This window comes from Pteronotus mesoamericanus, unplaced genomic scaffold (genome assembly GCF_021234165.1).
Source record: "Pteronotus mesoamericanus isolate MK-2021 breed Mesoamerican mustached bat unplaced genomic scaffold, CSHL_Meso_final contig_90, whole genome shotgun sequence".
NCBI classification, from domain to species: Eukaryota; Metazoa; Chordata; class Mammalia; order Chiroptera; family Mormoopidae; genus Pteronotus; species Pteronotus mesoamericanus.
The window spans coordinates 8,449,739-8,473,630 of NW_026555277.1; the positions used below are offsets into that span (position 1 = coordinate 8,449,739).

The window sequence follows — 23,892 nt, forward strand, 5'->3', positions numbered from 1 at the left end:
TCAGGGCGCCACCCTTCCTCCTCTGGCCCCAGGAGGTGAGCATGCAAAGCCGGGAGGAGCCGCTGCAGCTGAAGCTGGACACCCACAAAAACATCTTCTTCAAGCCCACCTGGGTGGGCTCCTCCTCCACCAGCCTCTTCACCTTCCGCAACCCCTCGCGGCTGCCCCTGGAGTTTGAGTGGCGGGTCTCCGAGCAGTACCAGAAGATGCTGGCCGTCCAGCCCACCAGGGGGCTCATCCAACCCAACGAGAGCCTCGTGAGTTCCCCGCCCCACTGCCGAGGACCAGAGGGTACGGTGCCCGCCATCCTCACCCCCACCGTCATCTCTTACTCACGCCTGACAGGGGCCGGGCTTCCTCTGTGCATCTCTCGCTCAGTCCACACTCACCTCCCATTCGACCCATAGTTACCTCCCCAGGCTTGTGATGAGGCTTGGCTGTTACCATTTTCATCACTTCCCATTTTATTAAAAAGAATTAGAAGGAAAATCCATTTACTAAGATTTAAAACTAGGGGATAGAGCACTGGGACTTGGACCAAGGTTTGCAATGCCACTGCCCAGCAGTGAGTCCTGCCTCGGTCCATGGACCCCCAACTGTGAGGTCACGGGGAGGTGGTTTGGAGCAGCGGGATTTGGCACCAAGTGGCGGCTATCGTTAGGAGTGAGAAAAGGGACACCGAGAAATCCCAGTGGCTGTCTGGAGGAGAGCACAGCCTGGGACACAAACTAGCAGATCCCCTTCCTGGTCTAGGGCCTTATAGACTAGGCGGGGGCCTGAACGGGCCACAGACCAGCACCAGCCTTTGGAAGGGGTAGTAATCAGCAAGGCCAGAGGCCACACAGACCCTGGAGGCAGCCTTGAGAGCTCAAGCCCCAGCTCCCGCCCCGTGCCCTCACCAGCTCCACGACCCTGGGCCAGTTACCCCAATTCCCTGAGACTCCAGTTTCTCATGAGAAAATGTGGCCCTGAAATAATACCACTTACCTGGTGGGGACAAAGGATTGAGAGGCTTAGGGAAATAATATAATATACAGTGTGTGTAAGGAAAACACAAGGGCAGAAGGTGAACACTCAGAAAAGGCCTGATAGGGACCTCAGACAGCTGGAGCCTGGGTGCAGGTCTTGCACAGACCCCCGCACAGGCAGAATCTCTGCGACCCCAGACGCTGACGTGGACCTTCAGTCCTCTGGAGGAGACCAAGTACCTGTTCCGAGTAGGGGTGTGGATCTGGGAAGCCGGCCTGCCCCCAAAAGCCAAGCCCCCCACCACCACCCACTACATGATCCGACTGGTGGGCGTGGGCATCACCAGTACCCTGTCTGTGAGTGGAAGAGTCCTGGTGGGTTGGGATGGGGTGCTGGGGGCCAGGGCATCCCCAGGGACCCAGCTCCCAGAGGGCAGGGATGGGAGCCCTTTGGTCCCCGGCCCACACCCTGGCCCTGCCCTGCCTTGGGAATTCTCTAAGGCCAGGGGTGCGAAGCCAGGGCCGCGGGCTGGGGGACCCCCTTCCCCAGCTGGCTGACTCTGGCCCTCAGGCAAAGGAAAAGGAGCTGGACTTTGGGAACGTGATAGTGAACAGCAGGCAGTCCAGGTCGCTGGTGCTCCTGAACGAGGGCAACTGCGTCCTCTCCTACCGCCTGTTCCTGGAGCAGTGCAGCCCTGAGGGCGCCAGTGACAACCCCCTCGGTATGGGGCCTGGGCTGGGACGGGGCTGGGGTGTGGGCATAGGTTAAGGCCAGTCGGTCAGACCATGGTTTGTGGGCAGGCAGAGGAGATCTTAAACCTTGGCGCTTCTACTTTCTGGACGTGTGGCCTTGGGCGTCTCCAAGCCTCGGCTTCCTTGTCCGTAAAGTGGGGCTACTGGTGGCACCTGTGTCAGGGGCTACTAGGTGGAGCAAAGTGTTTAGCAGGTGCCAATGACACAAAGACAGGTCCCCTCTGCCTTGGTCTGGGAGGAGGGACTCGGCCCCCCGTTCTCTGGCTCCGGCCTGCTTCACCGCCAGCGCTCTGCGGCCCCAAGGAGGATGTCTGGAAAGGAGCAGGAGGCGGGGCAGGGCCTCTCTGGCCTGCGCTGAGGGTCTCTCTGCCCTTGGCCCCGCCTGGGTCCCCCCTGAGCAGCCCTCCAGCTGGACCGCACAGAGGGGAGCATGCCACCCTGGTCTCAGGACACCATCTGCCTGACCGCCTGCCCCAACCGCCGGTCCCAGTACTCCTGGACCATCAGCTACTCTCTCCTCTCTTGCAGAGGTACCTGGGCTTCCAGGCATGGGGCCAGTGCCTGGAGGGAGGAGGGAGGGCTGTATGAGCAGGACTCAGGTGGGGAGATGCAGCGGGTCTAGCCAGAGCCAGCAGAATGAGTGTGAACGTGCTAGGTACGCCTTCGGGTGACTGGCATGTGTGCCTCCTACCTACCATCTCTGCATGGGTGTCTGTGCGTGCGATGCCCGAGTCGCGGAGGGCTCAGAGTGAGGGGTTCAGAGCTGTGCGGATGTACTGTGGGCACTCAGACAAGTCCTCGGCTGCCCTGAGCCCCGGCTTCCTCCTCGGGAGAGCGGCGCTGTCCCAGCCTGCCTGGGGGCCAGGGGTGGCGTCCAGGGCAGCGCTGAAGAGTGGCTCAGAGTGTGGACCCGAGCCAGACAGCCTGGGACGGGATCCTGGCCCACGCTTAGTAGCTATGTAATCTTAGCAAGCTGTGTAACCTCTCTGTGCCTCAGTTTCCACATCAGCAAAATAGGGATAACAACGGCACAGGCAAGGAAAAGGAAAGAAGTACCGATACAGGATACCTCGTGGAAGAACCTTGAAAACGTTGTGTCGAGTCAAAGAATCCAATCACAAAAAGCTACCTGGTGTATGATTGCATTGATGTGGAACATCCAGAATAGGCAAAATCTATAGAAACAGAACATAGATTAGGGGTTACCAGGGGTGGAGGGAGGGGAAAATGGGGCCTGAGTTTCTTTTTTGGAGTGATGAAAATGTTCTCAAATCAGGAAGCGGTGATGGTCGCACAGCTCTGAATGTATGAGAAAACACCGGGTTAACTTTACGGTATGTAAATTATGGTTCAATAAAGCCGTTAGTAAGAATTAGTTTGCACACAAACATGGTGCACATTAAATACAGTGGTGTGTGTGAAGCACTTAGGGCCATGCCTGGTACGTGAGAGCATCAGACAAGGTCTGCCTGGCGCTGCAGAGGATCCAAGGCCTGGGGGAAGGGTCCCGGGCCGGTTGCCCAGCAGCCCTGCACACCCCGGCCCGGTGGGGCTGGGAGGGGAGCCCGCTCCTCTGTTCACGTCCCCTTCCCCCAGATAACAAGGCTGGGAAGAAGCAGGAGCTGTGTCACGTCCTCCTGACGGCCGTGTACCCCCTACTCTCCATCCTGGATGCCTGCTCCATGGGCAGCGCCGAGGGCATCACCCGGAGGCACCTGTGGCGCCTCTTCTCCCTGGACATGCTCAACAGCTACCTGGGGCGCGACCCCTCCCCCTCTGAGCTCACCTACGCGGTGCCCACCCGGCACAGGTGAGCTGAGCCCGGGAGAGGGTCTGGGGATGTTCTTGGAGATTTGGGTCCACACACTTGTCCTAGGAGTGGCTCCCTGTCTCCACCCCTGCCCCTGATTCTTGCCCCTCCTGCAGGGGCCTGGAGGAGGCAGGCATTGGCTTGACCTCTGATGTGCCAGCCCAGCCTGCCCGAGTCCCAGAGTCTCTAATTCCCGCCTGTAGGGGGATGAGTCCTCACCCTGTCCCCATCCCTATCTCTGAGCCCATCCCTCTGCTCCGCACAGCACAAGTCAGATCCCCCCTGTCTTCACCCCTCTGAAGCTCAGCTTCAATTTTGGGGCGGCGCCGATCGAGGCCCCACCCTCTGTGGTGCTCCTGGCCCTGAAGAACAGCGGAGCGGTGCCCCTGGACTGGTACGGCTGGCTCAGAGCGGGTGGCTGGGGGCCCGGGAGGCAGGTGCCGGAGGCCTTCGCTTGCCGGTGGTAGACCGGCTGCCTGGTGTCTGCGACAGCGGGTACCCCACGGCTGGGGTGTGGAGGCCAGGGTGGGACTGGGGTCGCCCAGCAGGACAGAGGCCCTGTCACTGGTGGAGACATGTCGGTAGGCTCAGTGGGGTCACCCTGCTGGAGACGGGCACCGTCGTCTCAACACTTGAGGAACGAGAAGCACCCACTGCGCATCTGCCACGTGCCAGGCTTTACGAGCCCTTCTCCCCCAAGCATCCCACTCACCGTGGGGAAAAAAGCCCTCTTCTGCAGACTCTTTCCCAGATGGGAGGCTCAGGGCTCAGCAGAGCCAGGTTTAAGCCCAGACCAGTCCAACCCCAGTGCCCCTGCCCGCCCGAGCTAGTCAGCAAGGCTTGGGGCTGCTCCTTCCTGCCGGGCACTGTGCTGGGCACGGGGCGGGGGGGAGGCGCCCCTGACGGAGCCCCCGTCCGGTGGGGGATGGGGCCTGCGTGGGGATGAGCGGAGGGTCCCCCGGAGGGGCGGGTTGGGGAGAAGGGCAGGGATCCGCTGCCGCAGGCGGGGAGGAAGGTGTGACTGAGTGAAGCCACGTGGGGCCACAGGCAGGCTGCACCTCTGCAGTCACCGGGGCCCAGGCCTGGAGGCCTGAGCCCGCCACACTTGGCCCTTCCTGTGCTTGGCTTTCCTCCCACTGGGGCCCGAACTTGTGCCCAGTAAACATCCTGTTTCCACGCCAGGGCTTTTTTTTTGTTCTTCCTCCCTGTCTCTGCCACGCGCCTTGATTTCCTAGTAAACTGCCTTTTGATGACTTCCAACTTTCTTTGGCTACGGGGAGGTGAGAGAGAAGTGTCCCATCTGGGTCAGGCTCCGCGGGGAGGGCCGGGAGTCTGGCCCGGCTGTGGCAGTGGGTGGATGAGATCGAAAATATGCAGGCAGGGGCACCCGCCACGTCAGAAAGCTTCCCGCCTGAGCCGAGAGCCCTGGGGGGCAGGGGGGGCGTCATCAGGGCTGCCCCTCACTCTCTGGATTAACCTGCCCCGCTCTGGGGTGCAGGGAGCTGGGGAAGCAGGCGCAGGAGGCGGCTGCTGTCTGAGAAGCCTGCGGCTGTGAGTACCTGCAGGCTCCAGCCCTGGATGGCTGAGGAAGCTGGCAGGCAGGGCCGCCGGCCTGATGGGGAAGGCCCACAGCCGGCTTTGAGCTCTGGATCTGCCATTCACTGGGCTCTTTGAGTGGCGGGGAGCCAGGTCCTACAGGGCTCCAGGGTGGGGGCAGGAAAAGCGGCGCTGGCCTGCGTCCTGGCATGGGGCAGCGTGTTTCGGTGGATTGTGTGTGCGCGTGTGTTTGTGTAGGAGCAAGCCAGCTCACACTCTCCGTGGAGAGGGTCCAGGTGGCTGGAAACCGAGGCGAGAGGAAACCCAGGCTGAGTGCCTGCCGAGCCGGGCCCATCCATCAGGGGATCATTTGAGGTTCAGGAAAGCAGTCTGTGCCTCTTCCAGGGTGCCAAGCACAGGGGACCTTCCTTGGATGGCCTGACTTGCCTAGGCATTTTGTGTGTTATGTTTCCTTTCCCTTCCTTAGAAGGCTATTTTTGAAAATTCTAGCTGGTCTCTGCTGAGCTTATAAAGAACAAATTGAAGGTTTTATTCCTGCCAAGACCAGCAAGAAACAGGGAGTGTGGACTCGGCCTGGCAGCAGCAGCCAACAGAACAATGGAGCGAGGACCCCACAGATGGGGAGAGTTTGGGGGAAGCCGGGAGCTGCCCCACTGCCCACCCCTTCAAGCCTTCTCCTCCAACGCCTGTGCACTGGGCCCAGCCAGATGTGGGGCCTTGTATTTAGGGGAGATCCAGCGGTTCACCTCGTTTTTTCCCACATGCACGCTTTAAGTCACTGGCCAAATTTTCCTGGGGCCTCCTAGGCACAGGGTCCAGGCAGGTCCCCAGAGTCGAAGGGCCCCCGAGCCCAGGTCTTGCCCTCCAGGCGCAGCAGGGCTCTGCGGACAGAGTCTTTTGGGGCAGCGTGATGTGTGCTGTGAAAGACGCGTGTGCAGCACTGCGGGCCATGTCACTGCGTTTTGGACATGGTGGGGGGCACATCAGAAAGGCTCCCTGGAGAAGGCTACAAGCGAGCTAGGCCTGCAGCCTCGGGAGGAGAGCAGAGAGGCTGCAGAGAGCCTTCCAACAGAGCGCCGGCGGGTGCGTACGTGGGTCAGAGGAAAGGGCACAGTGTGGCCGGAGCGTTGACAAGGAGGGAGGGAAAGGCCTTGACTGTGGCTGGGGAAGCTGGTGGGGACCACAGTCCAGGCCCTAAACTCCTCCTCCTTTTGAGAGTTCAGACTTCTTCCCGAGAGCATCGGTGGGATGTAAGCTGGGGTGAAGGGCAAAGACTTGATCCACTTTCCAGACCTGTCCATCTGGCCCATGTGACAGAGGAGGACTGAGGCAGAGGACGGGGGGGGGGGGGGGAGGCTGTTGCAGTTCCCACACTGGGGGGGCTAGTGCTACAGGAGCGGCCAGGGAAAGGGGCTCAGGATTATAGGGAAGGAGGCTGGGTCAGGGCAGCGAGGGGAACGGAGGTGTTGAGGCTACGCAGACAGCCCCAAAATAGCAAGATCTCCACGGATCAATATCCCCCAGATAAAATGACAACAGCAGTTTCTTTGCCTATAGCAAGTCCGCTGATGCAAGGGTGATGGAAGAAAAGTAAGGAATTCCCCAGCGCCCTCCCGGGCCACCCTGCTGGGGTGACAAGAGCTGCCCCCCTCAGCCCTTGCACACCGCACAGACCCGGGGCAGTTACAGGCTTACGCTGTTTCTCATTATTTTTTACAGTAATGGCATAACACTATACATATTACTTTCTCCTCAGCATTATATCGGTAACATTCCCTTTAAGTAAATACAGGTCAATGCATAGCCCTAACTCATTCTTTTCGATCCCATCCGATTGTATGAATGGCCCTTAAATTATTAAACCACTCCTTTATTAGATGGCACTGGTTGTACTCGGTGCTTCCCCCCCCCCGCCCCCACTACAAAGAAGGCTGTGATAAACACCCTGGTGCATGCGCGCGTGTGCCCGGGTGCGCCTGCGTGCGTGCATTGATTCCTGCAGGTTACTTCCCCAAAACAGAAGTGCTGAGTCAAAGGGCACATATATTTTTTATTCCAGATTCCTACTGAAAAAGATGGTAGCAGCGTCTTCCCTTCCTACCTATTTTTGAGGGCGTGTCTTCTTTCTATAAGCTTAACTGCATTGGGTGTAATTCTTTTTCACATTTCCGATGTGACAACATTTAAGATGGACTGAAGGGGGAGTGTTTAAGATTGACTTTTCCCAAATGCCATTGAGCCTTTTCAGGTGTGTTGGCCGTTTTTCTCCGCCCTCTGACTCCTCTCTGTTCATAGCCTCTGCCAGTTTGGGGCCATGTCTGTGCCAGGTCTCAGGCTGTGACCTCGGGTCCCCTTTGTCGCCTGTTTTGCTGGCTATTTGGAGTGCAGTGTCTACTTTCCTACAGCACCAGACATCTCGGGGGCATTAATCTGTGCCCAGCTTTGCTTCAGATTCCAGAGCACCCATCCTGCTGGGACAGCTGTTCTGACCGGTGCCCAAGCAGGGCTGGACTCGGTCCCTCTCAGAGGCCCTGTGGGGGAGGTACTGCGGACACACTGAGGTGCCTCAAGTGTGCCTTCCTAGGAGTTTTTATCACAGAAACCCCTCTAGGGTTAACAGCCAGCTGCAAGTGACCCACATCAACAGGCGACCTCCTCAGCCCCAACACCCCCGGTGGGTGCCCCGGCCTTCACTTCCTGTTTAGTCATTGTGCAGAGGCAAGAATCCACAGCAGCCACTTTGGCGCAGCCGTGCATGGGGCAGCCTGCCAGATGGCCGGATGAAGCAGGGAGGCACAGAGGAGGCTGCCACCAGCCCTCCCAGGGCTCAGAAGCTCCCGCCTCTCTCATCTGACTAAGGGGCTTCACTCCTCCTGCTTTGCACCCCCCTCCCAGGGCCTTCCTCTTTCCACGTGACCAGCAGATCGACCTGGAGGCATGGGCAGAGCAAGCAGATTTTGACAACACGGAGCTGCACCAAATGCGTGTGCAGGACAATTGCATATTCTCCATCAGCCCCAAGGCTGGGAGCCTGAGTCCTGGGCAGGAGCAGGTGGTGGAGTTCAAATACAGGTGCCTCCCCTGACAGCTCCCCCCCCCACTTCGGGTCCCGAAGATCCCTCCTTTCCCCTGGCTCCCGGAGGATCCTGGCCTTGCACTGTGTGATGCCAGGGTACCCTGAGTAGCTACCATCCTGGGAGGATCCCCCCTCTCCACCTAGAGCAGAGGTTACATTCCCCCCTTGTCCCTTCCCAACTCAGGGGCTTCCACATGCTCCCAGGGGCAAGCCAGCTCAAAGCCCCGGGGGTGCTGCGATCGTCTGTTCTCCCACTGGTACCAGGGCTCCCTAACTCAGCCTAGACTTGTCTCCTCCCTTCCAGCCACCTGTTCATTGGCACTGATCGCCTCCCAGTGCTCTTCAAAGTGTCCCATGGCCGGGAGATCCTGGTGAGGCCCCAGCCCTGGTCCTGTCTTTGGACAATCAAGAGAGGAGCCGAGAATCACACCCCTGGGGAGCTGGGGTCTGGACCTCTCCGCTGCGTGCGCGCTTCCTTCCGGGGAAGGAGACCCCTCACGCGCTCTCTATTTCCAGCTGCACTTCATAGGTGTGACAGTGAAGCTGGATCAGAAGTACGTGCACTTCACCTCCACGAGCCACCAGTTCATCCCGGTCCCAATTGGCGACTCACTGCCCCCGCAGCAGGTCAGTGGTCCACATCATCCTGGTCACCAAGGGGCCTACATGTTCATCTCTGGGGAACTGAAGAAGTTCTCGACAGGGTGGCAAAGACGCTGCCTTCCAGAAGCCCTCACTCTAAGAGGTGGGGCTGCATGTTGGACCCCGAGACTGGGCAACTGGGAGAGACCCAAAGGGAGGGGCTTCAGCTTCCCGGGGCCTGGTGCTTAGCCCTCTGCCAGGCCTCGTTCCCACGCAAAAGAAGCCTCCGCCCCGCCCCGCCCCCGGCACAGGATTCTTCAAACTTCTTTGGCCATGAACCACACTAATATATTTTGGATAATAACCCAGTACGTACATACACAGACAACCCATCGCAAATCAGTATGTACACTACGACGTGCAAAGTAGTCTTATGTTTTTTTAAAATTATATTCTGTTGGTTTTCTTTTAATGCTGCCCATGACCCACTCAGTTGGTTTCATGACCTGCTCACTAATAGGTTTCAGCCACAGTGTGAAAATCATTGCTCCAAGAAGGACATCTTTCTGGAAGGTGAAAAACTAGAATGTGAATTCTCATGAAACTGTAGGATTTTCTTTATCCATTGGAGGGAATGGGGTTCCTTTACTTTGAAAAATGTACATTGTAATTTTCCAAGAGGGGGACATAGTACTTTCACGAATATTTCACAGCTCTGAAATTTCTAACCGCTTAGAAGCCCTTATGTTCCTGGGCAGGGGCCTCCAGCCACTCGGCCTAGAGGCAGAGGGATGGGCCCCTGGTCCTGAGAGGGGATCCCCAGCCCCAAGCTCTGGCCACTGCTCCGCGCTGCCCTCTGCCCCACTGGCCTCCCGCAAGGCCCACCTGGGGCCGGGCGTGCCCGTGCCTGCAGAGGCCCAGACACCCAAAAAGGAAGGTGTGTGCCCCGGGGAGAGCTTTCCAGAGGGAACAGGCCACTCCCCTGTGGGCAGGCGTTCTCTCTCGTTCATCAGAGGATGACAGGCGCTGGTCTGCGGCTACCAGCGGGCAGTGGAAAGAGAGAGAAGTGAACAGATTCAATTTACATTTTAGAGGTAGACTCACAGGGTCTCACTGGGGATTGGATCTGGGAAGTAAGAGAAAAGGAGGGATTGAAGACATACAGACTCCTAGCTGGAGCTACAGGGAATATGTAATGCCACTTGCTGAAAGGAGACATGTGTGGGGAGGAAGACGTTTTAGAAAGAAGAGTTTGGTTTTGGCCAAATTTGAGATGCCTATGAGACAGCCCAGAGGGGTTGTTGTCAAGTCGGAGCTGGTACCAGGTGTGAAGCGCAGAGGGTGGCGCAGGCCAGAGAGAGCAAGTCCGCATGTTCAGGAGGGGAGGCTGAAAGAGAGGAGGGGCCGGATCTCCGCCCAGATGAGCTCGTTGTTCTCTCTGGCTTCAGTTTTCTCATCTCTACAATGAAGGATGGGACCAGAAGATCCTGGTTTCTTCCAGGACGTCCTGTGATTCCCAGACTTGGGAGTTCATCTTGGGGCCCCCCTCACCTTCCTCCCGCCACTTGTCTGCCTTGAAGACTGCCTCTAACGGCAGACGTGCAGAGTGGCAGCCTCACAGGGCATTAGGCTCAGAGCCTGGAAAATGATGACAAGTCACAATGGCGCTTGCGTGGATGCTTACCCAAATTCCCACACTAAGGACGCAAGCATTAGTGCCCCTTTATTCTCTGACAAAGGTAAGGTGAGAGCAAATAAAATAAGGATTAAAGATTATCTTCAACTATCACAGGCTGAAGTGAGAGTTACGTACTTATGATGAGGCCACCGGAAATCAGGCATCTGGGGGAGCTCTGGGACCTTAAGTGTGACGCAGTGGAGGCCAACCCACCCTCCCACAGTGGATGCAGAGGCCCAGGCTCTCTGCACCGCAGCCCTGAGCCGGTTTGGAGGTTTCCTTCTCCCCACGCCCTGCAGATTTATGAGCTGTATAATGGTGGCTCGGTGCCCGTGACATACGAGATCCAGACCGACGTCCTGTCGCAGGTTCAGGAAACAAATTTTGATCACCCCATCTTCTGCTGCCTCAACCCCCAAGGGGAGATCCAGCCAGGTGCAACGGCTCGGGTCTTGTGGATCTTCTCACCTATTGAGGCCAAGACCTACACGGTGCGCAGCAGCGAACCCGGGGCGGGGGTGGGAGCTGGCTCCTCAGCAGGCCTTGCTCTGACCAGTCCCTTCCCCGCACCCTCCTAACTTTTCAGGTGGATGTACCCATACACATCTTGGGGTGGAACTCGGCCATAATCCAGTTCCAGGGAGTGGGCTATGACCCCCATGCCATGGGGCATACGGCGCCTTTCTACAATATCTCCTCACTGGACAACAGCCCCATACACTCAAGGCTGATGGTTCCTGGACAGGTCGGGGGAAGGGAGCTGGGGAGGCCTGAGGCCTAGGAGGAAGCTGAAGGCCCAGAGTAGCCAGTGCCCAGGGATGGGGAGGCTGGGAAGGAGAAGAGATGATGGTGAGGATGAAGGGATGCAGAGGCGAAGCCTAGAACGGGCCTCCTTCAGATTCAGAAGGCAGCACTGGCTCCACGAGAGGCTTACCCTGCCACCTAGTGACCACAGGGGTGCCTGCTCAAGCCACGCACCCTCTTCCCTGGGCATATGGATGGGGTTATTGGAAGCGGGAGAAGGAAGCTCTTCTATTCTAGGGCTTTAAGGTATTCTCTTCAAACAGAACAGCCCACCCCTGGACCTAGATGGATTTTGCTGATATCTAGGGTCATTAACACTACCTTTAGTGCCCCTACTCCTCGCTTTTGGGAGGTCTTAGCCATTTATCCGCCCACCCTTCTACCCGTCTGCCCACCGCCCCACACGCCTGTTCACTCATCCATGTATCCACCCAGCCATCCATTTCTCCATCCATCCTTCCACGCGCCGGCCCAGTCACTGTCCGCTCCTCCATCTGCCTGTCGACCCTTCAACTCCTGCCCTGCTTGGTCTCTTATACAGCATGCTGAGCACTGTGGAGGGCCTGGGAACACAGAGAAGAGACAGAGTCCCAGCCCGGGTGGCTCTGGGTCTGGACAGAGAGAAAGTGCCCCTTCCCTGTGGCCTCAGTCTTTCCAGATGCTCCTACAACACAGCTCCTGCTCTGTGCCCAGTATCGATACCAACAGCTGGTCACCCATTCATTAATAACCACCTTTCAGGGACTCAGACAGTGTTGGCTTTAGTCCTGTCATCTGTCAGCAAATTCTGATTGCTCAGCCTTTCCAAGTCCATTTTTTAATGGTCCAAATCATGGCTTCAGAGTGGGACCTTCCGGGTTTCTCCCAGCTGCGCCTGTGAGAGATCTTTGGAGAAAATATGTGTGCTCTGTGAACCTCAGCAGCACATCTGTGAAATGGGGGCAATAGAGGTGCCTGTGTCATAGGGCTATTGGGAGATTCAAGAGCATGTCAACTGCCTACCATGCTACTTGGTCTAGTGAAAGCTCTCAGTAACAAGCAGGGGTTGCTATGGTTATTATTTCCTCACCTCCCAAAGTTGCTGTTGTGTTGTCTCCACCAACAGAACGTCTCCCTGTCCCAGTCTCACATCTCCCTGGGAAACATTCCTGTGCAGGGCAAGTGCAGCCGCCTGCTGTTCCTCAACAACACCTCCAAGAATGAAACAATTGTCTTCGTCTGGCAGCTGAAGCCTCTAGACTTCGGGGAGGTAAGAGTCCCTTGTGTCCATAGAATCTGAACCTCCAGCAGGGCCCCAGACCTACCCTCTCTCGTCCCATCTTGTCCCCTCTCACTCCATCGCACCCCCTCCCATTCCATCCTGTGCCGCTCCGCCTCGCCTTGTCCTGTCTCACCGCATCCCGTCCTACCCCCTCCCATCCCATATCATACAGCTCCACCCCGTTCCATCTCACCTTGCCCCATCCCACCCCTATGAAGCTCCCGAGACTCCTTCCCCAAATCAACAGGTGTCCGTGAGTCCCATGAGAGGAAAGGTGGCTCCAGGAGAGGGGGTCCCATTTGTGGTGACCCTGAAGGCCTCAGTGCACGCCAGTTTCTACAGCATGGACCTGGTGTGCAAGGTAGGGCCAGCCCCGGAGAGAGGCTGGGAGTGGAGTGCAGCTGCGAGCCCTGGCGGGTGGGGTAGGCTATGAGATCCCCAGGCCCCAGGGAGAGCCAGCCCCCGGAAGGGTGGGGGCCCCACAGTGCAAGCCCAGAGCAAGGCCTGGCTGTAAGACCCCCAGACCTTGGTCGCCTCTCTCCTTGTCCTGGGCCACAGATGTACAATCAGGAACTCTTGAGGCAGTACCATCAGGAACTACAGGAGTGGAAGGATGAGAAGGAGCGGCAGGAAGTGGAGTTCACGATCACAGACAGGAAAGTGAAGGTGAGGAGGGCAGAGTGGGCCTTGCCCAACACAGATTGTTCTGATTGGTATGAGGGGTTCCTACAGATGAAACTGGCCAGCCTGCCCTATGAGATTAGATTTCTTTTATTAGACCGAACATAGCATCTCCCCAAGAGACTTTGGAGGCAGAAGGCTGGCTGACCATTCCCTGCTTCAGGGAGCTAATATTTAACAAGTGCTGTGTACTGGGGACCAGGGGAAACAAGGCTGAGCTCACCTTCTGATGGAGGACAGGGTGGCCTGGTGGTTTCAGGTGCAGGCTCTGGGAACAAATTGCCCAGTTTTGACCCTTGGCTTTGACAATTTCTAGCTCTGTGATCTTAGTTGAGTTTTTAACCTCTCTGCTCCTGCAGTTGTAAACTGGGGGTAATGCGACAGCTGGAATTGGCTTCAAGATAATTCAGAGGTGGGGTGCGGATAGGACAGGCGGCCTGCCAGCTGCTAATTGTCGAAGCTGGGCGGCGGGTAACAGAAGATTCTTGGTGGCATCCTCTGCAACTTTGTATATATTGGAAATTTCCCAAACTAGGAAGGGTAAAAATAAAAGTTTTAAAAATATTTTTTTAATTTTATTTCTCTATTTTTATTTTATTTATTTTTTAAAATTTATTTATTTATTTTTTAATTTTTCAAATACATTTGTCTCCATTTACCCGCCATCTCTTTCCCCTGCCCCACCCACCCCCTAAAAATATTTTTAAATAAGAGTAAAATAGTATCCACCTTGTAGCACTATTGGGAGGATTAAATGAGCTGATACATGTAAAGTACCCGCAACAGTGCCAGGCTCCCAGTAAGCATTTGCTGAAACTGCTGTTAGCATTTGTCAGGGCTGACTGATGACAAACGTGAGACAGAGCATGTCTTGGTTCCTCCCCCAATTTCATAGCCCCCCTTTGCATGTGGTCTTATTTCTCGTTCACCTCTGTGCCCACCACACTGAACTCCCAGGGAGGGACCACTCCCCTTTGAAGCCCTGGCCCAACTCTGAATGCAAATCACAACTTGAGGCCACAGAAGAAGGGATTTCTGAATTGTCTTGATAAAGGAAGTTGTTTCTGCATCACATAAAACCACAAGGCTCCAAGGCACAAGGACAGTTCTTTTGGGGCAGCCTATGCACATTTGGTGGCATCTCCTCTTTCCTTTGGTTGGATAACCAGATCTTACTCATCTGTAGGTAGCACTTCCCTAGGGAATGTTCTGGAAGAGGGTGTGGCTAGGACTTGGGCGAAACCAAGAGGACAGCAGGCCCTGGCATGGGCTTCAAGCCTTTGGTGGGTCAGCAGGAAGGGTAGGCAGAGAGGAGTCCCTCTAGGCCTCTTGTATCCTGAGCAGGGTTCTCTTTGTTTCCACAGAGTAGGGCATATTCCACAGCCAGTGAACCTGTGAGGAGGTACAAGGTAAGGCCGTAAGCCCCAAACCCACTTCCTCAGACAGCTTGTGAGGGTCCTTGCTCGCTCTCAGAGATACCTCCAACCCCTGGGCCAGCCTCCTAGAAGGGAGGGACGAAAGGGCCAGTGGGTGGAGCCATACCCGTGCCTGGCCCACAAGGCCTGGCTGGGAGTCTCCAAACCCCTGCCATCACGCCTCTCCCTTCCCAAAGACGCTGCCCCCTATCAAGAAACAGCATCCTCGCCACCAGCCCACCAGCTGGAATCTTAAGATCCCAAAGGAGGAGACACCGTGGCCATGCCCCCAGCTGCCCGCACCGGGCATGCTCTACTTGGGCCTCACTGCACGCGCCCATGCCATCGACTACTTCCTGGCCAACTTCTTCTCCGACTTTCCCCGATACTTCTTGCACTGGTGAACTCTCAGGGAGGGAGGGGTCTCCTTCCTCTCCCACTCCAGAATGGGGGCTGCCCAGACCGACCCTTTGCTGAGGGCTTGCAGCAGGTGCAGTCGCAGGGTGGGGGAGAGGCTAACGGGCATTGCTGGGCTCAAGATGCCCCCATTACTGCTTAGGTCCTTATGAGGAGGGGACAAAAGAGCCAGAGCCCCCTGGGGAACCCCCCTTGGCAGCCCCATCTGCCCTTCCTTCCTTCCTTTCCAACTGGGAGCCTCTCCACATCCTGCGCCACCTCCAAGGGTCAGGCTTAGTTGCCCAGGTGCAATGAGTAGCACCGTGTTTGGGTTAAGGCTGGGCCCGCCCCATACTCACCTATGTCCTCCTGACTGTGAGGCCACCCCCACTGCTCCTGCCCCCAGCCCCAGCATGGTGGCCTGCCCAGGCCACTCAGTGTCATGGCCTGCCCCAGGGAACTGTCAAAGAGAACGTGCATCAGAGAAGAGCCAGAGGCTTCTGCAGAAGAATCCACTGACAAGTGGGCCCCTGTCTCCCCACAGAAGAAGCTGCTCCTGGTGGACTGTCTCACAGCCATCATCAGGTGACTGTCCAAGCCCTGAACCCTCACCCCCACCCCCGCCCCAACCTCTCCAGCCCATTCAGTATACTCTGGGTCCGCCCACAGCTCCCGGAAGTCCTAGCCCTTCTTTTCCCGAAATAGAATCCTTCGTCACAGGATCCCTCCAGGGGACGTCCTACCTCTCCAGGGTGGCACGGCTCTAACAGAGCTCGCTGGAGGGTGTATCAAGGCTGGGTCCTGAGTTCTGCCCTCTCCACAGCTAGCAGATGAGGTCTGGAGCCAGGTCCCAGTCTCCCCAGCTTTGCTGTCCCTCATCTGTGTAACTCTGACCCCCTGGCTCTATCTCCACCATAAAATGTTCACCTCTGAGACTCCATGGGGCCCAGGGACACCTTCTTCTAAAGAAGGATGGGAGAGGCAATGGCCCAAGGGCTCCCTCCCCCACCTAGCACCTGTTTGTGGACACAGTAGGAAAGAGCCACCATTTGAGGAACCCTGAAACCAAAGCCTCCCGGGGCAGGAAGCCCTCTCAGCAAGAACCCTCTTTTCCTCCCTTCCATGCAGGGGCCTGCTGGAAGACAAGACCTTCCACGAGGCCGTGAACCAAAGCCTGGAGGAGCAGATACCGTACTTTTGCCAGTTCCGTAATGAGAAGTCAAGGAGGTTCATGGCCCTGGACAGCAGCCTGCACGCAGCGCAGGACCTGTTCCTGTCCCCCGATAGCTGGGAGGACGGGGGAGGCGAGGAGCAGGAGGGGGGCAGGCAGAGGCTAAGGAAGCAGGAAAGAGAGGAAGAGGCAGAGAAAGATGAAGAGGAAGAGGAAGAGCTGGAGGAGGAAGAGGAGGAAGAAGAGGAGATGAAAGAGGAGGAGGAGATAAGCAAGGAGGAGGAGGAAGAGGAGGAGGAGGAGGAGGAGGAAGAGGAGATGAAAGAGGTGGAGGGGCCAGGCAAGGAGGAGCTGGAAGAGAAGGAGGAGAAGGAGAAGGAGGAAGTGGAAGAGAAGAAAGATAAGTTGGCCTGGCCAGGGATGGAGTCCCCGCTGCAGCCTGGGCCCCAGGAGTCCCTGAAAGGGCGGTTGCAGCAGCAGCTGAAGGTCATAATGAAGGAAGAGCAGGAGCAGGACGAGAAGGAGGCCATTAGCCGGTGAGCGGCCAGGCCCAGGTGCGGGCTTGAAGGGGGCGGGGTTTGTGCAGAAGGAGCCCGCGAGGCTGTGACAGGCTGGGGCGGCCTCCACTGAGCGTCTCTTCCAGCCCAGCGTTCCCTGACATTATGTTAGAAGTGTAAGGCCTGGGTGGGAGTATTTGCAGAATGGGGATCTGAGCTCCCCTCCCCACCCCCAAATCTGGCTATTAACATTCAACACCACACCACTTCAAGGAGGGTAGTTACAGTCTTCAAGTTTTCTTAAGTGGGTTTCTAGGACCAGAAGAGAAGTACCCCATTTTCTTGTACCGCCTTTCCCTGGGACTGCTCTGCGGTTGCTTTCTGTCGAGCTGGGATCCCCTAGGTCCCACCTAGCCTCCTCTGCACACTCTCATCACTGGATGCCTTTCCCCCTGAGTTGGGGACCACGATTGCTCGGGTTCGAATTTCACGGCTGTACCAGCTGCCTGAAGTTTGGTGACTTGGGGGGTCCTAAGTGTCTGTAAAATCGGAACAAGGATGCCTCCTAGTGTTGGGAGAGCGGGGAGTTAAATGCGAGCACACGGAGAGCAGCCAGCCCAGGGTACAGCACTGAGGCGGCCAGCGGAGCGTGGGGTGGTGGCCCAGCCACGGCACTGACATCGGTGCCCGGTCCCCCGCAGGCTCCCAGCTTTCGCCAACCTGCAGGAGGCGCTGCTGGAGAACATGATCCAGAATATCCTGGTGGAGGCGAGCGGAGGGGAGGTGGTGCTCACCTCGCGGCCGCGCGTCATCGCCCTGCCGCCGCTCAGCGTTCCCAGGTGAGGGCACCCAGGCCAGCAGCCGTGTCGATGGTGCGGGTGGGGCGCGAGGGGTGGCAGGGGCGGGCAGGCTTGGCCTGAAGTCTCGCCCCCACCCCTATCTGGAGCTTTATCTTCCAGGATTCTGACCCCAGAACTGCTGTCGGCGGCCTCCCTTACAGCCACAGCCAAGAGTGGGGCAGCAGCTGGTGGCACCGCCCTATACCGACCCTTTGAGGACGCCAGGGCCCGGCCCCTCTGACTGGCTTCCCTAGGCTCTGCCCGGCCTCCTCTCCACCGTCCCACCAGTAAAGCACCCACCCTTTTTTATATATCTGCCTTAACTTTTTTCCCCCAGCGTGGGAGCAACTTGCGCCGCGCTCTGAGAGGGACAGAGGCGGGAGTGGCCGACGTGGACCACAGCAAGTCACTGGAGACTTAGGGGCTGGGCGATCGCGCCTCTGCACCCCGCATCGCACCCGGGCGAGGGTTCGCGGGGCTGGCAGCCTGGCGCTTGACCTGGTCAGGCCAGGGGAGGGCGCTTTGCGGGGAGGGATCCTGACTGGCTTCTGCCGAGTGCAGCCTGGTGGACAGGAACTGAACGCCAGGTCTGGTCAGTGCAGCAGGTGGCCACGGGATAAGTGACCACCCCGTCCACGTCCGCCTTCTGCCACACCTGCTCTGGGGCGCAGCCGCTCCCCTCTCCCCTCTTTTTCAGCAGCTGCAGGGCTCCTGGGCCTCTGCTAAAGGATTGGAAAGAAAGGGAAACCGAGTCACATGGTAGAGGGCCAAGAACTAGACACTGGGACAAGAGTCAGGTCACCGAAGGACAGTGGGCCGCAGCCTCTACAAGTGACTCCCATCTTAACTCTGAATCCCCCGACCAGGGGATGGGATGTCCCGCCTTTCCTAGGATACCCACCTCCGGCTCCCCCTCACCTCCGCCCGGCAGCCTGTGTCCTCTGCTCTTCGGCTCCTCCCATCCTCCCCCCTCCCACCCCCCGCCAGAGGCAGGTGGGTGGAAAAGTGACATCTGGTGTTGTTCCAGAGGAGCTCAGGTCCCTCGATCCCCCCCCCACCCCCCGCCCGCCAAGGCCTCCGAAGAGTTCTGGCCCCAGAGCCCCCGTGGGGCGGGGAGGGGGTTGGGGGCGCTCCGCCTCCTCTGAGTCAATATTTGCCCAGAGCAAACGGGCGCCCGGACAGGTGTGAGTGTGCGTGTGTGTCTGTGTGTCTAGGGGCGGGGACTGAACAGGCCGTATAAGAGCGCGCTGAGCCGGGGCTTTGGCACAAGCTCCACGAGGCGTGCGCTGGGGACCAAGCCAAGCAAGGCCCGATGGGGTGGAGGGTGGCCAGGAAGGGAGGGGCAGGCCAGGTGCGCACCTGCAGTGGCCGCCCCGGCCGCCGACGTGTCAGCCGCAGATGCGCGCAGGTGAGGCGGCGGCCGGCGGAGCACTGTGCGGCACTGCGCCCGCGGAAGACCAGGACCACGAGATCACCAAGGGCCACAGCCAGGCCCCGGGCCTCCGCTCCCGCCCCGCGACGAGCCCCTCGCACAAACCGGACCTGAGCGTTTTGTTCGTTCGGCTCGCGTGAGGCAGGGGCGGCTTCTCAGCACCCGCCCGGGGGCCCAGCCCGATCGCCACGCAAGCACCTGCCGCCGCCGCCGCCATAAGGGTCGGAGAGGTTGTGCGCCGCTCCCAGGGGAAATCCGGCTCCCATCCGGTCCCGCCCGCTTTGCCGTGTCCTGCCCTGGCCCGCAACTCCTGGGCTACCGGGTCCATTGGGATAATGCAGGGCGCAGAGCAGGCTCCACCGGCTGGCAAACGGGGCTGGGGCCCGGAATAGGAGCCTTTTGGAGGTGGAAACCGGCTTCTGGTCCAACTCGGTCCCAGCGACTTCTGTGGCCTTGGGCAAGTGACTTCCCAGGCCTCTCCAAGCGTTTTCTCATTTGCACAATGAGGAGGTTGATCTGGCCTCCTGTGGGGGCTTCACCAGTCCCCGTATCCTGGTTTCTGGGCTTCTAGAAGTATATTTGAGAAGTGTATTTGAGCCCTGACCGGGGAAGTTGGAGGCCCTCAAAGGGGTTGAAGGAAAAACGGTGAGGTTTGGGAAATTTGGGTGGGGTGGGCAAGAACCTTGATGGATGGAGAAGAAGTCCCTCCCCCAGGAATCTACCGCACTGGCATCCCGGGGGTTCAGTTCCTACCATCCCCCTGGCCCCTCTTGCCGTCTTCCCGTGTCGGAGACTGACTGATTGGAAAGGACAAACACAGGATCCAGTAGCCCTTGCCTGATGGAGTCTCCAGGCACAGCATAATCCCAAGGCCTCTTTTTTTAAGAGTGGGGGTGGAATCTATGTGGCCTTCAGGTTACCTGGGTCATTAGCTACAACCCAAACCCCGGACAGACCTCCTCCCTTTTCCAGGGACTCAAAGTGCTAAGATCTGACATGGAGGAGGGGACAGAGATTGCTCAAGACCCCTATCTCCTGCTTGGGGAGCCTAGAACTGAGGGTTTCACAGAAGGCCTGGAGTCAGGCTGAGCCCCTAGCTGAGGCTGTCCTGTGACTCCAGGTGAGCTCCGTTCCCCTTCCCAAAACTGATGGCCATGCTGAGTCAGCCCCAGACAGAGGGGCCGGTTGTAGGTCGGGGTGGAATTAAGGCTCCTTGAATAGCAATAAGGAGCCGCAGTTCCCCCCTTAGAGTGAAAAAGCATTGTGGGTAGGGACCGTGCCCCCACACACCCAGGCGTAGGCAGCCCCCAGGGAGATGAGAGTAAGAGTCAGGAGTCACTGGCCCCTTCCCGCTCCAATCTGGATATTGCTGGTGGTGCTGGCTTGTCCCCTCCACCAGCCTCCACCCAGTCCACTGCCACCCCGGCCCTGACCACCCTCAGGCCCCACGGGGTCTGCAGAGCCCCTGCGGCAGAGACCGGAGGGGGTGGGGGTGAGGTGGCCCTGACGGCCCCAGGCAGCGTCTGCAGGCAGCAGCCCTGGGTGAGGAGCCTGGGTCCCAGGCCGGGGTGTGTGCAGTCCCCCCCTGACCCGGCTTCTGTCCTGGGGCCAGCCCTCTAATCCTTGCCTGGCACTGAATGATGTGCCTGCCAGGGGCCAGGCCTGGCGCTGGCATGTCCTCCCTGTGTCTTGCAGGGCTTCCTCTCCTGTCCCTCTGTCATAGAAGGGGACTGGAGCTCCCCCTGCCCCCATGGCTGGGATTAGAGATCCTGGGGCTGCACAACAAAGGTCTCCCCCTGGAATGACCCCCAGGACACACACACACACACACACACACACACACACACACAGTCCTGGCAGGATGGGAGGGGTGGGGAGGGTGTTGAGAAAATGAGGCCACCAGTGGTCTGGAGTCTGCCCTTGTGACAGAGCACTAGTGCCTCTTTCCCCCAGAGCCTAATTTCCCTGGACCCTCTCTCCCCACCCCCCACAATCCCCAAGACCTGTATTTCCTGGCCCTGGCCAGGGAGCTGGCCTCCCATCCAGGTCCCTCCTCCCCTGCCTAGCCAGGGGCGGAGCCTCCAGGCGCCAGGCAGGCCTGCAGGTGCGGGGCTGGGTGAGGGGGGTGCTCAGCAGCTGGTGTTCGAGTGGGCCCCCTCCCCCCTTGCCTGTCCAGCTCCCAGCCAGAGCCTGCTTCCTGTCATCCCTGTCAGCACCCTGGGCGGGGGAGGGAGCAGGGAGTGGAGGACATAGAAGAGGAACTGAGCCTGGAGAACAGTGGAACTGGGAGACAGCTGACTGGAAATGGAACTGGGGAGACGGAGGAGAGAAGGGCCAAGAACACAACCAGAAGGACAGACAGAGGATACGGCCCAGAGGGGTGTGAGAACCACAGGGGCAATGTCAAGGCCCACGGAGGCTGCAGAACACCCCCAACCCCCCACAGCCCCAACACACACAGCAAGAGCAAGACCTAGAGAGAGACCTGAGGCAGAGGCAGAGACCTCCTGAGAGAAACCAGAGAAGAGGGACAGAGACAGTGTGACATAACCAGAGAGGCACACTTCAGAAAGCGGGGTGTCAGAGGTCAGGGAACCAGAGGCAGAAGGTACTCTGTGTGTGTGTGTGTGTGTGTGTGTGTGTGTGTGTGTAGAAGAAGGTGGAAGTGGTGTGGGAACAGCCTCTACTCCACCCCACATCAACAAGGGGGAATTGCCCCCAACAGGGGAGAAAGAAGTGGCTTCTATCTGGGCTGCAAACAGGACAGCCAGGGCTGGAGGTGGGGGCGCCACCCCTCCCTTGGGAAACCACTCTCTCCCCATTGGAAAGCAGAAGGCGAAGAGGGGCAAAGCTCAGGCCACAAGTGGACCCGGGCAGAGTCTGACTCCACCTTTCCCCCTTTCCCTCTTGGCCACAGCTGGCCAGACAACGGAGGCAGCTGCCCCGCCTCCGCTATCCACCTGCTGGTTCTGGCCCAGCCTTGTACCTTCTGACTGTGGGGGCTGCCAGGGTCTATATGAGAGTCGGGGATCGTGGGCATGAAGGCATGGGGGGGTTCATACCCAAGTGCTAATCCCCAACCAGCCAAGGCAGAGCCAGAGGCTCACTGACCTTCTTGGAGATTAGTCCCCATGGTGACAGCAGCCAACTCTGCCCCCTCACTCATCTAGGCCTTGGGGTGGGTGGAGGCTAGGTGGGGAGGGGAGGGAAACTTCCTGGGGCATCGCAGGCTCACAGAACTCTGGGAAGGGAGCCCCTCCAGGATCAGTTTACTGGTATGAAACTGAGGCCCCAAGAGGGGGAGCGGCCTGCCCAAGACCACATATTTAACCAGAAAAAGTGCGGAGACTAGAAATCAGATCCCCACTTGCACTCCCAAGCCCTCTTTCCCAGAGAAGAGAGGCCTGAACAAGGACAAAGGGTCGGGATACTCCCCCCTGACCCTCCCAACCCTCCCAAACCCAGAGCCAGAGCAGAGTGGCTGGGATGCGGTGAGGCGGGAAGTCCCCCCATCCTGCATGCTAGGCTGACTCCCACAAGCAAGTATGGGAAGGGGGATGCAGATCCCAGAGTTAGGCCTGCTGCCCTGACTCCTTCCCCCAGCCCAGCCCAGCCCAGCCCTGCCCCAGGGGTAGGAGCAAACCGCGCAGCAAAGCCAGTTATAACCACAGCCACAAGAGTAACAGCTAACATTTATTGGGTGTGAACAACAGACTGTGTTTTACATGCATTTAAATCTTCACGACAGTTTTGAAGACTTACTTTCATGTTACAGAGGGGAAAACGGAAAAAGAGTGCAAGCAGTGGAGCTGGGATTTGAACCCAGGCAGCAGTGTGACTCCAAAGCTCTCCAATGTCTGCATGATGGCAGGTGGGTGACTGAGACGATCTTCTTTGGGTGACTGTGAAGTGGGACGTGTGCATGTGAAAGTGCCTACTCGTGTGTGACTCCAACACCCAGCACACTGTTTGGCACGGAGTACGTCATATTAAATATTTGAGAAATAGGTGAGCAAATGTCTGCCATCAATGAGTGTGACTTTGAGGTGTCTATTAAGTCCTGGGAGACTGTTCACATGTGATGCATGTGGGGCTCCGCAGCTGTACCGTGCGAGCGCGTGTATGCATGTGCCTTCTCCCCATTGCCCTGTGCAGGCCTGTGGCTTTGTGTCCCGGTGAGTGGATGGTGGTGAAAGCCGCCTCCCATCTCTCTGGATGGTGGCCAGCTCTCCATCCCCACAGAGGGGCTCTGTTTATAGCAGGGATAAGACAATGGGTTTGCGTGGGTGGCACTGCCCCCTCCCCCCACGGACCCACCTCTTTGGGGCCCAGCTGTTGGACCCTGCCTGAGCTGAGCTGGTCTCTCACTCTCTCACTCATTATCTCTGTCTCCCAGGAGACCAGACCTCACAGCCCCAGGGAAAGTGCTCATCTGCCTGTCCCTGGCTCCAGACCTGGGGTGGGGGCGGGGAGTGGAAGAGCAGGGCTGCAAAGGAGGGGCTGGTGACAGTACCCGGGTACAGGAGGGCACCATTCACAGAATTTGCATCTTCAGTCACCAAAGCCCTGGCTTATTTCCCAGTAAAATAAGGGGTAAGGGGTGGGAGCAGGCCAGCTTGAGAGGACACAGGCCACCAGACATCGCTCAGCTGCCCGCCCAGTGGTACTGAAAAGTAGGGCCTTTGATGGGATGGGGCGCTCTAGGAGGGAGACTTCACTTCTCTGGGGATTCTCAGGGCCTTTACCTGGAATGGGGACCTGGGAGAGCGCCCAGGATTGTGTTTGTGGGTTTCTCTGTTGGATCTACATGTACGGGATGGGGGTGTGAGCGGGATCTATGGGAAACAGAAGCGGGTCTGAGGGTTTCTCTGTGGGATCTGAGATGAGCTGGGTGTTTGGGTAGAATTATGGGAAGGAGAGGGCCCTAAGGATTTCTATGTGGAATGCAATGTCCCTATGAGATGAAGAACTG

At 58.2% G+C, this 23,892-nt stretch overlaps 1 protein-coding gene across 1 annotated transcript in view; it reads left to right on the top strand.

Annotated features, from left to right (window-relative positions):
• CFAP65 (cilia and flagella associated protein 65) overlaps positions 1-17,729 on the top strand; it is a 31,309-nt gene extending 13,580 nt beyond the window's left edge. Inside the window, exons 13-32 of the mRNA XM_054586148.1 lie at positions 33-257; positions 1,167-1,325; positions 1,540-1,690; positions 2,123-2,251; positions 3,318-3,531; positions 3,797-3,925; positions 7,984-8,160; positions 8,469-8,535; positions 8,681-8,791; positions 10,724-10,915; positions 11,011-11,169; positions 12,334-12,477; positions 12,737-12,850; positions 13,048-13,155; positions 14,535-14,579; positions 14,783-14,985; positions 15,438-15,566; positions 16,110-16,688; positions 17,351-17,488; positions 17,609-17,729. Coding sequence (XP_054442123.1) covers positions 33-257; positions 1,167-1,325; positions 1,540-1,690; positions 2,123-2,251; positions 3,318-3,531; positions 3,797-3,925; positions 7,984-8,160; positions 8,469-8,535; positions 8,681-8,791; positions 10,724-10,915; positions 11,011-11,169; positions 12,334-12,477; positions 12,737-12,850; positions 13,048-13,155; positions 14,535-14,579; positions 14,783-14,985; positions 15,438-15,566; positions 16,110-16,688; positions 17,351-17,488; positions 17,609-17,729 — 3,294 coding nt within the window. The remainder of the gene's footprint in view (positions 1-32; positions 258-1,166; positions 1,326-1,539; positions 1,691-2,122; positions 2,252-3,317; positions 3,532-3,796; positions 3,926-7,983; positions 8,161-8,468; positions 8,536-8,680; positions 8,792-10,723; positions 10,916-11,010; positions 11,170-12,333; positions 12,478-12,736; positions 12,851-13,047; positions 13,156-14,534; positions 14,580-14,782; positions 14,986-15,437; positions 15,567-16,109; positions 16,689-17,350; positions 17,489-17,608) is intronic.
• Positions 17,730-23,892: the final 6,163 nt, after the last annotated feature.